General features: G+C 36.3%; 1 protein-coding gene across 20 annotated transcripts in view; it reads right to left on the bottom strand.

Moving 5' to 3' along the window:
* The window catches only part of LOC129722531 (CUGBP Elav-like family member 4), an 868,765-nt gene that overhangs the window by 293,038 nt on the left and 557,366 nt on the right, over nucleotides 1-18,361 (bottom strand). For 3 of the 20 annotated variants that reach the window (XM_055676027.1, XM_055676033.1, XM_055676034.1), the window contains exons 1-2: nucleotides 10,711-11,129; nucleotides 9,603-10,348 (exon numbers count right to left, since the gene is read on the bottom strand). The exons of 13 other annotated variants lie outside the window; for them this stretch is intronic. In XM_055676027.1, coding sequence (XP_055532002.1) covers nucleotides 9,603-9,659 — 57 coding nt within the window. In that variant the 5' untranslated portion in view covers nucleotides 9,660-10,348; nucleotides 10,711-11,129. Of the gene's footprint in view, nucleotides 1-9,602; nucleotides 10,373-10,640; nucleotides 11,131-18,361 lie in introns of those variants that run through there. 4 more of the 20 variants (XM_055676023.1, XM_055676022.1, XM_055676021.1 and 1 more) reach the window with 4 other exon arrangements.

The raw sequence follows: 18,361 nt of genomic DNA, 5'->3' as shown, positions 1-18,361 counted from the left end.
ATCGGTTCAAGTGGATTTTTGAAGAGAAATGTCAACATCTTGAATAAAAAAATGTCATTGGACACCACTTCATGGCTTCTAGGCGTGGCCCTGGTTCCAGCAATACGGAGTATTTAAATTTTTTTTTTTAATTTGACGTAACTTTTCAGAAACCGGTGGTTGTCGCCTAGTTTTTAAGCGTTGGCCTATATTAGCTTCTGGAAATAGGTAAGGCAATGTATCATAATCGGAACAATTTAGACTACTTCTATGGTACATAGATTTCCATGGCACATTTTCACTATTAATCTCGCAGGTAATCTTAAACACATTATGTTTATCGAAACAAACTACCTGTTTAGTTTACAGAAACAGTTTTCTATATTCTTATCTCCCAGAAGGTCTCGAGGTACGATGCTGGCCTAACAAGCCAGTCGTCGTAGGTTCGAGTCTTGACTCGGGAGAGACTCTTAGTGTCAATAGGATCGTAGCGCTAATCAGACTAGCCATTTATTCCAGATTCATTTGAATTCAAGTGATTTTAGGTAGACAATCTAATTGTCTATTCTTAACATTTCAAAATGGGTACCCTCAAGAAAAAACATTTTCTAACAACAACTTTTCCATGAATTGTACCTAAGTGAAATCCATCATTACATAAAGCACAGGCAAAGTTAAGCGGTAAAGTCTCAGAAGTAAGATGTTGCGATCATGATTTAATGTTGTTCCGATTCAGGTACGAAACAGACCTTTGCATTCCACCAATAATTCCAACTTTAAAGCAAATATATCACCTAAGAAGCGATCCTACATAAAACTAAGATATTATAGAAACATTTTACTGAAAAATATACTATATTTTTCGAATTTTTGGCTCCATTATCACTGCTTGGCAACAAGGCATGGTAGCAATCGTATGGGCGAATTGTGCTCGAAAATGGTTGTATTTTAAAATTTTTAACAATAGTATTACTCAAAAATTATCAATACAACTTACTGAACATCATCAAAAAGCTGTTTGATGATACAATTAAAGTGGCCATCTTGGTTCTTGGAATTCCATGTTTTGAATTTGTTTATTTGTTTGTGACTATTGACGATAGTGACTATTAAATCATATAGTAGTTGTCTATACAAGAAAAGGCTTAAAGCAAAAGAGGACACACCACAACAGATCTAAGTACTGGTCGCAGTGCAGTGGTATAATGTCCCCAACAAGGAAATAAAAAAAAAATGCAGAAGTGAGTCAAAGTGCCGCACAGTAAGTACTTAACGGGTTCTTCGCTTCTACACCCAACGCAAACGGGGAATATTTTATTACTTTTGGGCAATTTTTTGTTACTTTTTGTGTCTTATGACTGCGCATTATACACAAAAAGTAATAAAAATTATGACGGCCACACGCTTGTATGTGTTTCTGCAGGAGAACATACAGCCAAGCACCGCAATGCATGTGTTGGCAAGACTTCACTCGCTGCATTTGTATTGATGCAACGATCTGGTTCATTTTTGTCTCCCTTCATCCACACATAATCAGAATCTCAACCGTCAACCTCAAATGTCCAATTAAAAACACTTTCGTTTCGTCCCCCAGTGTTTACTTGAAATGGAAATATGTAATACTGTCTGACCAGAGTTGCCGAAGTTGCGAATATTGTTCTGGAAGGGCACGAGTTTTGTATATTCAAACAGGTCCAAATGAGTTTCCATGAACCAATGATTATGTGCTGTAAATAGCTTGCAAGAAAGCGAATGTTTTTATTTTTCTCTAACGCAGTTTACAGATCGTGATGTCATTTTAAGGCGCATTTCAAGTCTTTGAAATCATCAACGTTTGCATACTCTATGACGGGGAAAATGTTGCTTGGCAGCTCTTGTCATATTTTTTCGCTGCTCCGTATGCATACAACGAGCGAACTAATACACGCCCACCGGATGAATTGGAGATTGAAAAAACGTGTAACATGTGCAACTTATGCGACGGTGTGTGATTTTTTTTGACTTGAGGTGGAAAGGGAGCATTTTTCGACAGAAAAAACGTTGCATCTGGTTGAAACGACCATTATTAGATAGTCGTACTCTCATAACACGTGCTAAATATATGACAGTATGAGTTGTTACTTAACTGGGGAAGAATTTTATTGCTTTTTAAGTAATGGATTTGTTACCTAAAAGGTAATTTTGCGCTATTGCTTTTAAAGTGATAAGGAAAAGTTTTGCGTGTACGTTGGCTTACGGGTAAACTCATTAAGGCCTCTAATAAAGTTACCTTTGCTAGGAGCAACAAAATTCACAGCCATGGTTTAAAAACTATTGTCTTTTATTTTTTTTCCAGTTTGAGCTCTAGGGCAAAACCTGTATTCACTAGTGTTATATGCAGAAAATATTTTTCTTTTGTGTTTTAGACGAAAGAAGCCATTATTGTGTCAAAACTGTTGGCAACGAACCACCGTGCAAGATTGTTAATAAGTAAGTACGACATATTTTTACTGACCAATTGTTTCTCGCTATAAATTTAACCTTTAAATAAAGATGAAACATCTTTTGCTGTGTCGCTTCTTTAACAAAAAAAAAACACTACTATGAAGCCACTGGTGAAAAGACCCCCTTAAGTTTTGCTTTGTTCAGGCAGTAATGTTAAAAAAAATATTTTTTTTTTTTTTTTGTAAGATTGGGATCACTGCGACCATTGTTTTGATTAAACAAATACATATTTTGTATGGGTTTTTTAATTTTCGTGGCATTATCCAAACGGTTTTTTTTACTGTCCGCACATTTTTTCTTTTTGCGGAGTCACTTATTTATGAAGTAACCTGCCATATATTGTAGTGCTTCTCTTACCCCACACTTACTTTTTTTCTTTATCCAACTAATCATCTCCTTTGGCAAGATACTGAGGCGTGTAATTTGTGCTTTAAATCAAAGATTTTATAGAAGGCTGGTACTAGAATGTTTTAGTCTGGAGACAAGGCTTTTGTGGAGGGTGAGAATAAACTTATGCTTAAAGTTTTTTGACGTCGAATGGCTTAATTCTGCTAAAATTTGAATCCATAATTATCCGCTGGTCAGAGTGGACTTTGGAACTCCTCAAACAGATACTAATAAAATAGGCAATCCTAGCACATATATCTCCAAGCAATTTACTCGATCGAATTTGATTAATCCCTGACTTAAAACAACTAGTGTGCTAAGATATTGCACAGGAAAACTGGATTGACCTTTTGTACACTTGACAAGTGATGCATTTAGGTTGATTGCCTTTTTTTCAGCTATGCGGTTTTCTGTTTAAGAAGTCTTGAAGAAAATTTCATTAAAATGTTTCAAAGAATAATTTTCTCCACTTACTATAAAATGAAAGCCACCACATGCCCGGTTAAGTTAGACTTATCCTATCAGCTGACGTCACTGGATACTATGACGCAATGTCTCTGAGCAACATATGCTTGCGTCTCCGGTAATAGCATTTCTTGTCTTCAGCCATACGGAATCACTTAGCGTCAGTTTTTTTCTTCTATGAATGGCGTGATTTACAATCTGCCGGTACTTTAAACCGCTCACGATAAAAGGCCGAACGGGTTGCGAAAACGATGAGAATGTGCCGTTTCCTATTCAGCTCATTCGGAAAGAGATCCACCCACTTTTCAATCGGTCATACGTGCCGAGAGGAAATACGCCACAATTTTCCATTCGCACTGGCTACATGCGACCCTCAGCTTCGTTTTTTTTTTGTTATACCGTGCCAACCAGCGGAAATTATTTTGTGTGCCATTCGTTGTTTTTCGTATCCCGAGCCATGCAGTTTTTCTTTTAGCTCAAGCTTCTGGTTGTCGTCATTGAAACAGGTTGCTCAGAGTGCCGACGCCTCAATTTTCGCCACGAAAACTAAAATCTGGCTGACTTTGCCCAACCCAGCCTACCTGCAGCGAGCCCGACCCAGGCTCGTATGAAAACGATGAATCTAAAGAAGAAGACGGTTGCGACACAAGCGGTGGCAAAATCGGCTTTTCCCGACACAGGCTCGGAGAGTGTGAGCGAGAGAAAGAGAGTGTGAGTAAATTTTGCACTAAGAAGAAATCGGTGGAGAAAGAAGCGAAAGGTGGGAAAGATTTTTACCCGAATGACGGCAGAAGCACCAAGAGAGAGCCTTTGCCGGAATACTACCGATTTCAATGCAGCTTTCATACCTATAGAGATATAGGCCGATGCCAAATGGTGGGTTGGACCCTTCAGATCGAGAGACAGCCGGAGGAAGTGCAGTGGGAAGAATGCCTTTCTTGGCGGCGAATTATGGCATGCAATTTGAGTGAGTGCAATGATGGGGAACACAGGCAAAGCAGTAATTTTATCGATGAATGTATCGTGGAAATTTTGCAAGCTTAGACTTAAGCAAGCTTGGAAGCTTTTTCAAAATTAGGTGATAATCGTAGATACAGAATTAGATAATTCCTGAAACATTATGGTTAGATCTAATCAAATTGCTATCAACAACTAGCAGTTTTATCGGTCTTAATAATCGATTTGCGAGGTTGCATGTTTGACTTCAATCCTGTCACATATTTCTTGCGGATAATATATTTGTGTTTCCTGATTTAGAAGCACTTTACCATTGAACAACTAATAAACATCAAGGTACTTCTCTGAAACCAAATGATTATTGATTGGGAATTTCTGCTATATTCTCACTAAAATTGGAATTTGTATTCGGATTCGTTTTTTTGTTAGTAATAAATAGATTGAGGTTCGATAGCGGAATGTTAGCACTTTGCTTAGTTCGACTGAGATTTCAATTATTAAGTAGTTATGTTTGTGGTACACTTCGCAATATTTAAACAATTAAAAATTAGAGATAGTGGAATAAATAAAAGGATACAAAAGCATACCGCGTTAACTCCAAAAGACGTGTAAAAACCGCCTTAATTCCGAAATCCTCACAAAAAAAACTTCATTTGCCGAAGGTTTTTAACCATTTATTCTAAATACTTTCGAAAGAAAAAAAACCACAGCAGTGTTTTTTCCACCTGCGAACTGAAAATCAAAAAAAATATAAAAAAGTTGTGCCAATCAGAGAATATTCAGTAATTTGATTAGGTAAACACGTTAAACACTCTAAATAAACGATATAAATATGAAAAAATAATAGAAACAAACCGCGTAAAACGACTTTTCTGGAAAGTCTGCGTAAAAAAACCGCATAAATTCTGAAATCCGCGTAGAAAATAATTTATTGAACTTTCAATAAAATTTGTACGAAAATATGGTCAAGACCTTTGAATGACTCAAAAATACAAAAGAATAATCGAGTAGATTAGCCTTGGAGCTTGTCCCAAAATGCGTCATATGTTTTAGTATTAGATACTCATTGTGTGTGCTTCGTAACCAACGCGGAAAAATCCCAGTGCCTTGGACAAATGCGGCCTTCAAAGCCTTGACAGTTTCGAGAGGAGAGTTTAATTTACAATGTATGAATAGTATCGTAGCCGCAAGGTTACAGAGTTCGCTTTGACAAGCGGGTGGTTAAAGGTTCAAATCTTAGTATTATCGAGCCATTATCTAAGGCAGCGGTTCTCAACCTGGGGTACGCGTACCCCTAGAGGTACGCGAGAGCCTTCAGGGGGTACGCGAAAGAAAAATCAGTGATGGCGGACAAAGCAATGTTTTTTATGATACTTCAGTTGTTGCTCAAACCTGCTCTCAAAACATGACTGTAGCAATACAACAAACTATAGTCCAATTTGAAACCTGGACTAGACTACCACAACGTGATCTACCACTACTTGCTCCCACTCTGCGAGGACATTTGAAGCCAGGGGGTACAATTAATTTGGAAAATATTGCCAAGGGGTACGCGGACAAAAAAAGGTTGAGAACCGCTGATCTAAGGACTTAAGCATAGTGTGACGACCCCCTGGTCGACGCGCCTCACATACTGAACAGGCTTATATTCCTGGCAACCCATCCTATGCAAAAACGTCAATAGCGTCAGAAAAGGGAAGAGCGATCTAAGAGTGATTAAGCAATTTGCACATGCAGTGCGTAAAAGTTATTATATTATTATACAATAAATCGTGCGAGGTATTATACAGCCGAATAATTTTCAACTTATTCAATACTGCTAGGTAAATGCTAATCCTAAATCTAATTTGTATGCATATAACATTCATTGATTTGAATTGCTTTATAAAATTCTTACCCTAGATTGTAACCTATAAAATAATCATTATACCCTAAATACAACAATTGGATTGATCTAAATAGTAAACGTAAGTTACCAACACTTTCTGAATTACTATGTTTTTAGGTCACATGTATTTATTATAGAAATTTTTATTGTTGCATAATACACGATTAATAAGTCGTTTTTCCTTTGTTGATTGTACCTTTATTCTGAGGTTCCTCCACACGAAAACTTCTCTCCAGACTAAAAAACTCTTATCACAATGCCACAAAAAATGAAAATGACTAGTCGCAGACTCGCAGAGAACTAGGTATTTAAATAACAACTAGTTTAACTATCTACTTCTTTGTGATTCAACCGCGCGTTTCGGAGTTGAAGATGAAAAATACCTCTTGATCGAAATACGACGGGCGAAACAATCAATTGTATGTTGTAAACAATTGATTGTTTGTTCTGGGAGGTATGATTTCTAAGTTCTTCAAAAAATATTTTGCTTCAAATCTTTTATTCAGGAAAATTTTAACATTCACGTAGGTATGTATTTCGATTTATGTTATATGTCAAATAGTATTTCGTGGATTCAAGCGTGGTTATTGTTTTATCTTCAACTCTGAAACGCGTTGTTGAAAATCAAATTCTCTTTTTAAAATTTCCATGATAGTAGAACACGAAAAGCATGTGAATGTTTACTTTTAGTGTAATATTTTCCAAGTCTAGATTTCAATATTTTAGATTTTAGATTTAGATTTAGTAGAGATCAAAGTTTTTTTGATACAATTTTTCACAGATTTTACCTACTCAAACTGATACACCCTTTTGAAAAACATCGCTTGAATCAAAATGATCTGAATACCTGTGGAAAAGTCATGTGTTCTTTAGTACTAAATGTTAAAGTATATGTAATTTTAAGAAGAAACATGTACTAATTAAAGGATTATATTCTTTAAGAATGGCATTCCTGTATGAAATTTTCTCTGGCAAATTGGATTTGGAAAGAAAGTAATTCAAGAGCTTTTATATCCGTGTTGATGACAACAAAAGACATTCAACATCAAGGAGACAACTTTTTAATCGCGTTTCGTACATACGTGTCAAAAAACTTTTTGGTGCTGTTGTTTGTATGACGAATGAAAAAGAGCTGACAAATCTCGTTTGATGTCTGTTGTGTTTGCATGTTTTATATCAGTGTGACTTTTTAATTTGAATCATAAATCCAGTACTAGACTCATTGACTGCTGGAGAAATAAATTAACTTAGTAAAGATTTGGTTAGCTTTGATTGTGTACCGAGAAAGTGAAAAGCCGAGCATTACTATTCTGCAAAAGGACGTGGATTTTTTAAGGTTTTAAGGAATCATAGAAATTAATAATTGAACTGGAGAGCATATTCTTAGACAAATAATGATAATCGGTTTGAGACTCGTATGCGATTTGAGATAAAGACGTAATTAAGAAAACCTGAATAAGGTAAAACATTTCAGTAAACTTAATGGCAGTATTAAAAGAAATACTTAACACTGTTTCCAAACAATAAAATTTCATTGGTCGTCCTTAGTGACGGGAGAACTTTGAATCCTTCGGCAGTAGGGGATCAAATTCAAAACTTTAAAATTAATTTTGATGCAATTTTTTTCTTTTACATAAGTGAAGCTTTACAATTATTTTAAACGAGATTTATCTAAAATAAGATTAGCAATAGTAAAATTACAACAACAATGAATAAGACAACTTATTTACAGCCTAGACGTCAAGTAAATTACTGAAACTAGCCAGAAGAGGATTATAATGAGATTTCGCTAAATCTCACTCAAATTTTTATTTCGTTTAAAGTCTAAGTCCCGTATATAAAAGAAATTATCTTCGCATTGTCCTCTTCATAAAATCGTGAACGTCATGCAAAACATTTTCAAAAATTTCCCTGAAAAATAAATTTGTTTATAGTTAAAAAATAAGTTTATTTGACCCATTACAACTTGAACAGTTCTCTTCTGTTTCATCTCCTAAAACCATTCACGTATGTTTACCCGAAGACTTCCCACCGGGGTTAGCGAGGGGAGTAATGCGAAAATCGATAAAAATTTAAACGGATGAATGAAATGCTTTATAGGGGTGGCCCCTGCGGAATAGCACTTTTCCTCGATGTACATATACACACATTTGGATCGGGATGTAACGAGCGGGAGGCCGAGCGAAAGCGACAGTGGTAGTCCAGAATGGGAAAACATCCTCGTCATCGTCATCTTCAAGGAAGGGCACCGACCCCTTCATCACCACCACTATCGGCATCACCACCACCACCACCGCGGACACCATCACCGTTAGGACAGAGGCGGATGATTTTTATTTATTTATTTTTTTCTACTTTTTCATTTTCGTCGAAAAGCAGTCAAGATCTCGGAAAACCGAAACTGGCTAGCTGAGGATGCCTTCATCCTACGGTTAGGTTTCCTTTCGGGCTGCCTAGTGATCGATCATTGAAATTTATTTATACTGAATTTTCGCTATCAACGTTGGACGGGAAGTATGAAGATAGGATTCGGAAAGAAGCTGAAAATCCGTAGGAAATATATTTGTCCTATTTCAGCTAAACGTTATGTTTATATGCTTAGCCTGAGCCGCGTTAATACGGCTGTGCTGTCCTCTAACGGATCCTTTTAAAAAGGATATAGGTACTTGATTGCGGTAAATGAATCTGCTGAAATCAGTTGAGTTGCGTTCAAATTATTTGCGTTTCAAAAAGGTATGTTTGAAAAACATTCATAATGAAAGCATTGAACTTAGCTAAAATTCAATGGATATTTTATTAAATTAATTTAGATTAATGAATTGAAAGTGAGAAGTTATGAAAACTTTTTGAAAATTTCACCTTTTATGCTATTTTAACTTATCGAGCAGTTGATAAGCTAACATATCTAAACTAATCAAACTTGTTTATCTTTCGCATGTGGTCTTAAAATAATATTACAAACTATCTTATGAAAATGCACTGAACACCCTTTAGTTAATTTTCGATTTGAAATTATTTAATTCTGATACTATAAAAATATTATCAATTTCTAATCGCCATTGTTATTGATAATATTTTTGCTATAATAATATTTCCATTGTTAATCTTACGTTAGAAAGTTCACAAATTAAAAAAAAAATATCAGTAATAACAAGCAGTTGTGTGAGAAATGCATAAATATTTCATCTGCATTGAAATAGCAACCTCCACTGTTTATCAAGCAACACTACACTCGATTCGAATTCCAAGAGCATCGTTTTGTAGAACGCACCGATAATAATGCAGCATTGATAAATACTTTACCGAGATGTAAAGATGGAAAATTGCAAATAAATATTTTCGCTTGACGGTGTCCTTACCCCCCTTTTCACTACACTGGGAGATATATTTTAGGTACTAGCTCTATACAATCGTGAAGTAAAGAAAAAAAAATTAGACTTACAATCACTTGAGGAAAGTCAACTTTCCCTTGACGAACGATTTCTATCATGTGAACCATATGGAATGTATTGAATTCACTCACAGGAACCGAAATTAATATTGGAATAACTGTGGCTTCTCTTCTGGATGCTTCTATATACTATATTCTCTAGTTATGCGTTGTCGGTGGTCGTCGTTGTCCTCGTCGAAGCGAATCGAACTACGCGAGAGTTCTTTCTTCTTCTTCTTCTTCTTCCTCACTTAACTGTGTGTTTTTTCGCTCTTATACTTGGGGGATTTCTTTCAGCGGTTTTCAAGCGGGGCGGGGTGAATGTTATTAAATTGATTAAACTCACTAGAGAATACGTCTTCTCTCTGCCTTCTTGTCTTCTTCAACTTCCGCTCTGGCTTCCGGCTTTCACTTGGGTCGGATGGTTTGGTTGGTATATATTTATGATTTATACGAAAATTTTCTTCCTCGTGCCTAGAGAGCAGGTTTTCGCCCGTTTTAAACACCCACTACTTTAACGAGCGATAAATCTCCGCTTTCAACTAGCAATGAGCTACTTTTTATACTCAATTATTAACGAAACAAGTTTTTGTTTTCGATTGGAACTTTTGAAACACTGGCGCGGGTATGCCGCTTTTTTAAGTTTCTACTTTTACTGCAAATTTTATTGTTTTTAGACAAATCTAAATCGTGATTTTTTACTTGGATGGTTTGTTTATCTTTAACATGACGACTGTCGAATCATTTTACAAAATCACCTGCGCGTAAAGCAAACTTGTTAGCTTGAAGGAAGGAAACCATAAAATCAAAACAAACTTTCACGTTCACTGGTTGTGCTACGAAGTTCTATCAGAAAAACTTAGAATGCTATCATCCTACAATATGGTGACTGATTTGAAAAAAATATTGCGGCCATAAAACTGATAAATTTTTCACGCAGATACAAAAAACCTCGAAACGGATCAAATCTTTGAACTATCAACAAAAGTAAATTTTTAGTTCAATAAAAGAAATCATTGTTTGTTACAGTGAAGAGTATTCGATAAGCACTTGCTTTGTCAGCACCATATTGTAGGTGAATTAGCCTTTGTTAGGTTGCAGGATCGCGAAACGGTATTACTTGTTGTTATACACCGAATAGATCTTCGAGATCTGTGTTGCAGTCCGAATCTCTCAGGATCATTCGACTGGAAACGAAACACTGTACAGGTCGAGCGTTCGAATCTCCCACTAGAAGTTCTCTGAATCTATCATGGACTGCTTTCTCGCTGGCTGACGGCTGCTGATGATTGGTGGATCGATCGAGGATCGAAAGAACGCTCTCTTTCTCACGATCAGGACTCTCGCTAGAGAAGAATCAGGATTCAACCTAGATTCCCCCGAATATCGCGCGATCTTCCACTTTTTGTGACGGTTTTTCCGAAAAACACAGACACAGCTTATAGACAGATAATTAAATATAACAACAAACAACAAGTGTATATGATCACGACTTAACTATACAAAACTCAATTGTAGACTAAAGCACGGACCGCACGTCGGTTGTTTTGTAAGTATGTAGTAATACACCGGGAAAACGGGTGCTTCCGAACGACTTCGGAAATCGGTGCTTCTTCTCGTTTTCCTCCTTTTTCATATGTTGCATGCTAGGAAAAGCCGATGCTCCTATCGGTATACGGTGAAGCTACACGTATAAACAGTGCCGTGACAGTATAAGCACCCCCGCTTACGCACACATTGAGCAACCAGGCTCTCGCTGAATGAGGACAAAAGGCAACAGGAACAACAGCAGCAACAACGCAGATGTAACCACTTGAATCATACGTTGCGAGGGAGATATCGCCAGCCAAACGCTACCCTTATCTCTTACTGTGAAACAGTTACTCCGTTCGAGCAGCTGTTTCGGCTTTTTCGAGCAGTTCCCCTTTTGTGTTGACACGTGCACGCACACACCTGCGATTCCGTTAACATTGTATCACTCTGTTGTATCAGCCGGCCACGCGAACGAAAAAAACGAAAACAATCTGAAACCTTACCACCTCATGCGGCGACACCCCTACTAGTGAAAACCTTCACGTTGAGTCATATCTGCGCAGGTCCACAAACCCCACGAGCCCACCGTGTCGGCCGTGTTCTTGCACTTCTCGTGTCATCAATTCGGAACAGCAGACTGTTGATTCTATTCAAAGAATTACATAATTTTCATCCGCAAATTCTACGACCTGGCACACATACATGGATACAACTACCAGTAAACGTGTGCTTCGGGTTTCATTCGGTACACCGCAGCAGGTGACGATAACAACCGATACATCTATAGTACACCGACACCACCCGATGATGGGGCACACAAATGCTCGATAGCTACGGTGACCTATACAGATAGTGACAGCCTCACTGTCCTGAGCAGCCACCACAGTCCCGCGCTCACTTTCCGACAGGGTCGTTGATGGTGATACTACTGCACACAGAGGCGGGGTTTTCCCCCAAATACACATGCGCAGCATCTTATCACCCTTCACCGTACCCCCTGTACATTTTCGTCCAGCCGCGCTTTTCCTTTCCCGACGCCTGTGGTGTCAATGTAAGGAATGCAGTTGTAAGGGGTGTTGTGTGCATGTAATTGTAATCTTGTGCTTTTCCGCTGCCGTCTCAGAAATCACTTTTATTGGATCCAAAAACTTTTGCATTCCAAAAAGGAAAGTGGCAGATTTTTTTTCATCGATGATGTCCAATATTTTATCCAACGACCATCTTTTTCTACCGATAATCAACATCAGTGTTTGTTGAACTTATAGATTTTCCAGACTTATCTCTCGCTCAATCGAGCTTAAACTTTTTTATTTGATTACTGTTATTAATCGGAAAAAACATCCGTTCGATCCTAAACAGAAAGAAAAAAAATCTACTCGCTCCTTAATCCAAGCGAAAACAAAGCTTTTTTTCGCAGCTGTCAAACAAAGTGCGACTATTTTTTTGTTTCCAATTTCGCGTGACCTATTCTTCGTTGCGCGTAAGCATCTTTGCGTGTGTGTGAGTGGGTGGATGCGAGGAGCCGACTCGTACGTGTGCGAAAACCAACAATGGAAGTAGGCAAGGGGTGCGAGTGTGCGAGTGCGTGTAGTGGTGCGTGGCGAAATGCGTTCGATAACAACAGAACGGAACACATTAAAGGCTGAGTGGTGCGTGGGTGACTGGTTAGTGATGTAGTCAGGTAAAGATAGATGGATTGATGCTGCAATTTTTCGGTCAAGATCCTGAAGTTGGATATTGGGGTGACGGAACTTGAGCTACCGCGTTACATGGAGTATTAACAAAACGTGAACAATCCGAGTTTTTTAACTTTCAAGCCATCTCATACCTGGAAATTGTTGAGGGAGCTCAGGGTTTCTGCGTGTGTAGACAATTACAACTATCACATTTAGCAATCTACTATATAAAAATGGAATTCCGTAACGCTTGATCTCATTGATATTATTCCCTCAGTCTCTGAGGTGTATAGTACTCATCATCATTTTAAATCGTTCTAAATCAAAACTAATAAGCGGTGACATGTAGGTTTTTTTACATGAAAATGTTCGCTGATGTTCAGGAAAGACATTTGAGAAAAAATAATAGGTATCTAATTACTAAGACTTGATATATTATTCACAAAACTACGTAAAACATGCAAAATTATGACTTTCTGTGCTAAATTTGCCTCTAAATCAAAATTCAAAGCGATGACACATTATTCTTTTTTCACTAAAATGTTTGTTAATGTTCAGGGAAGACATGTGAGGAAAAATAATTAGTATCTGATTACTAAAACTTGAGATATTATTCACAAAACTACGTAAAACATGCAAAGTTATGACTTTTTATACTTAATTCGTCTCCAAATCAAAATTCAAGGCGATGACATGTGATTCTTTTTTCATTAAAATGTTCGTTGATATTTAAGAAAGACATTTGAGAAAAAATAACAGGTATCTAATTACTAAAACTTGAGATATTATTCACGAAACTACGTAAAACAAGCAAAATTATGACTTTCTGTGTTAAATTTGCCTCTAAATCAAAATTCAAAGCGATTACATATGATTCTTTTTCACTTAAATGTTTGTTAATGTTCAGGAGAGCCATTTGATGAAAAATAATTAGTATCCGATCACTAAAACTTGAGATATTATTCACAAAACTACGTTAAACATGCGAAATTACGACTTTTTATACTTAATTCGTCTGCATATCAAAATTCAAAGCGATGATATGTGATTCTTTTTACATCAAAGTGTTCGTTGATGTTTAAGAAAGACATTTGAGAAAAAAATAACAAGTATCTGTTTGGTAATCAAACTCGAGATATTCTTCACAAAACTACGTGAAACATGCAAAATCATGACTTTTATGCTGAATTTGCCTCTAAATCAATCGAAGCAGTGATCTGTGATTTTTACTATAATAAAATGTTCATTGTGTTAAGGAAACATATTTTAGGGAAAAATAAAAGGTATCTGATTATTTGTAATTTAAATATTTTCCACAAAACCACATGAAAAATGCAAAACCATATTTTTTTAGGCTCAATTTGTCTCTAAAACAGAATTCGACGCGATGACATGTCTTTTTTTTCAATAAAATGTTCGTTGATATTCAGGAACGACATTCGAAAAGAAATAATAGTTATCTGATAACCGAAAGTAGAGATATTATTCACAATACTAAGTAAAACATGCAATATCATGAATATTTTGGCTCAATTTGTCTTTAAATCCAAATTCAAAGCTATGATGTATGATTTTTTCCCATTAAAATGTTTGTTTATGTTCAGGAAAGACTTTTGAGTAAATATAACAGATTTTTGATTACTGAAAATTGAGATATTATTCACAACACTACGTTGAACGAGCAAATTCATGAATATTTAAACTCAATTTGCCTCTAAATCGGAATTCAAAGCTATAATATGTAATTGTTCTTCATTGAAATGTTTGTTAATGTTCAGGAAAGACATTTGAGGAAAAATAACAGGTATCTTATTGCTAAATATTAAGGTATTACTTTAAAACCTACGTATGTTTGGAGATGATTTTCTGCATAAAAAAAACACTTTAAATTAATCTTTTTGAAATTTATATATATTATACGTATAATACATGCAAAATTTTGACTTTTTGAGCATGAGCTTAGTTCGCTTGTAAATTTTTTTTTCAATTAAATGTTCCTTCAACATCTGCTAATATTTTCTTGCAGAAGAATTTATGGTTTAATTTGGTGCGATTCAAGCAGAAAAAATTACATTTTTTTGATGTTTTCGTAGTTTTGTGAATAGTATCACATTACGGGATTCGGAATATTTTTTACTTTTTTTAAAACTAGGCTTTGGGATATTTGTCTTGAGGAAAGGCCCCATTTCATTGGTTTATTCTATTTTTTTAAATTCTACGTAGTTATGTGGATTAAAACGTTAACTTCTTCTCAGACGTGTCCCTTCTTACTTTGTTTTCTTTCTTCTGAAAGTTACATAAAAAGAGGTTTTACTGTGAATAATTGACGAATATCCGGTTATCACTCGAGTGTGGTATATTCGGAACTGTGATGACCCCACACAACATTTTCCAAAATAATGATTTCTGGTTTCAGGAAAATAATCTAAAGTGGTATTTGGCCGACCTTTTCAATACTTCCGAAACTTCCGAACTCCATATGTCATTTTGAAACCCGAAACGGCGACTTCCAGTTTCTGTAGAACATCCCAAAATCACAAAATGCAATCCAATATGGGTATTTCCGTTCTGTGTGTTCTCGGAATGTTAAAGTACTTAAAGTGATGATAGACGTATAAGATGTGAAATATTTTTGAAGTGAGTTGTGCTAATAATGCAATGAATTATGAAAAATGAACCGAAGAGGGTCTGTATATTATTTGTAGGTAAAATAGAATTTCTTTATAAATTATTTATTGTAAAAATAGAAGCTTCTTGTTATTGATGTTATATTATTTAATTAAAAACTCATTCATAACCCTGAAACTTGCATCCGACAGGAAACAAGCCATTATTAGAAATGTGAATTCATTCATATAAATAAAATGAATTTTTACCCAAACAATGGATTTTATGTAAAAAATCGACTTGAAGATGATTTATTCGGAGACGTCAGATTTTAAAATGATATATTGAAAAGTATACAAAACTATTATGTCACTTCAAACTCAAGATATTGATCAATTCTTTAATAACAACATAATAGTCAGACAATCAGTTAAAAATGCGACTATGGTGCAATATTGTCTTAATATCTTGTCGATCTGGTCTATTGAAAACGAAGTAGCAAAAGTAATCTAAGAAAGAAGATATCGCTCAATATTATTCATTTAACATAATTTTAACATAAAAAAAATTACCAATTTCTGCACTGAGTGTAAAACCTCCGCTCGATACCACTGTTGGTCATCCAGTTTTCGAATATCTTCTCTCGCTTCATCAAACATTCAGACATTTGTAATAGAAAGCAACGGAAATAGTGACTACCTAGAGTATTTTTATGAGGGAAATCAAAGGAACTTAAAATATCATCGTTTAAAGAAAATATTGACTCATAGAGGTTATACTTTTTTATTGCTATGAAAATTGAGTTTTCCTTCTAAGACAAAATTTTTAAACTAAAAATTAAACAAAAACACAACTCACTCACTCACTCGCTCACTCACTCACTCACTCACTCACTCACTCACTCACTCACTCACTCACTCACTCATTCACTCACTCACTCACTCACTCACTCACTCACTCACTTACTCACTCACTCACTCACTCACTCACTCACTCACTCACTCACTCACTCACTCACTCACTCACTCACTCACTCACTCACTCACTCACTCACTCACTCACTCACTCACTCACTCACTCACTCACTCACTCACTCACTCACTCACTCACTCACTCACTCACTCACTCACTCTTTCACTCACTCACTCACTCACTCACTCACTCACTCACTCACTCACTCACTCACTCACTCACTCACTCACTCACTCACTCACTCACTCACTCACTCACTCACTCACTCACTCACTCATTCACTCACTCACCTACTCACTCACTCACTCACTCACTCACTCACTCACTCACTCACTCACTCACTCACTCATTCACTCACTCACTCACTCACTCACTCACTCACTCATTCACTCACTTACTCACTCAAAGTGAAGTTCTTACGTTAGCACTACCCAAATAATTACAAGTAAACGATTTTTGTTTCACACTCAAAAATGTTTAGTCAATCGAAGATTTAGTTCTTTTTCATTGGGCAAAACGACAGTGTTAAGTATAATTATTGTTATTTGACTAACGTTGCAAAGAAAAGGTCCTTTGTACTTTCAACTTTTATGGCGACAAATCTTAGAGATCCTAAGCCAAAACCAGAAAAGGCCACAACTTAGGTTTCAGCAGTCACCCCTTACATCCGTTTCTCGGGCATCCTCGTCGACAGCACACATCCAAGGCATGTAGGGTCCATCAAATGAGAACTAAAAATTTGGAATTTTTTTCTACTGCTGTCAAAAAAGGTTGATGAACTAAAAGAAAACCTGATTTATTTTTCATAAAGATACATTCATTATGAACTAACAGAAAATATTGAACATTTGAGGAAGGTCTGACAAAGCTTTCTAATGATTCCGGAAAAAGAGCGCTGTGCGGCCTTCAAGTCCGCTTTTCGAATACGCCTTTTGATTCTACTAATCAACCGTTCGAAATTCGTTGATCTCTAGCTATTTTTTCACCGAAGAAACTCAAAATCCCAAAAAAATTTTCGATTGGAAGACCCTGAGGTAGATTCGTTGGGTTGCGTATTTGGGGTACAAATGGAGTCGAATGGTTGTTCAAAATTGTTTGTGTTTTTTTAACGTAATGTTCTCTGGCCAAAATACATTCTTTTCATCGGTATGGTGTTTTGGAAGAAATGGAATCATAATGTTGTTCAAACATTCGTTCTGGTATATATTTTGATTGTTAGCCAAACCACTTGGTTTGAACCATGGTTTTGGCAAAACGAAAAAGTTCTTTTCTGTCCACTACTCTGGCCGGTCTTCCGCTACCTTCCTGGCGGATTATGGTTGAGGTTTGCAGGAAATCATACACAATTGAAACCGGAAGATTTTCGCTTTCCAAATGGTTTACCGTGAACTTTTCGCCAAAATTGTTGAGCTGTTCATAGCGAACCTACAATGCGCTTGTGAAATGCTCCTTGTTTCGACGCCATATTTACCAGAACCTGACATGTTTGAACAAAACAAAAAATACTTGCATGAAGAGTAGAAAGAGAGCTTTCATATTCATTAGGGTGGGGAATCGTTGTATGGAAAAAACGAAACTTGATAGCTGAAAGCCAGAACCAAGTTTTTTTTTTGTTATATTTGGGGCCCCAAACAATCCTAAATTTATCGGAAGTCGATTGGTTTTGTCTCCGCTTGGCGCATTGCATTTCAAATTTATATGGAGATTTGTATGGAAAAACCAACTTTTTTGCATATTCCATTATAAATTGCTCAAAATGGCCCAAACCATAGGATTCATGACTTCAAATGGTAGGTTTTTTGATGCCTAACAACTTGGCCCAAGACACTAAAGAGCTAGCGTGCCCCAAAAAAATACTAGAGCTGTTCAAAGTTGAGTATGTCGAAATTTATGTTGCAAATCATTTTTTCTGCCAACACTGCCAGTGTACCGGCGTCAGTCAGATTTCCACCAGAAGTAACCTCTGAAACACGTTGACGATTC

This window comes from Wyeomyia smithii, chromosome 2 (genome assembly GCF_029784165.1).
Source record: "Wyeomyia smithii strain HCP4-BCI-WySm-NY-G18 chromosome 2, ASM2978416v1, whole genome shotgun sequence".
Taxonomy (NCBI): Eukaryota; Metazoa; Arthropoda; class Insecta; order Diptera; family Culicidae; genus Wyeomyia; species Wyeomyia smithii.
Note: the sequence above shows the minus strand (reverse complement) of the source record. Positions and strands in the feature narration are given on the sequence as shown.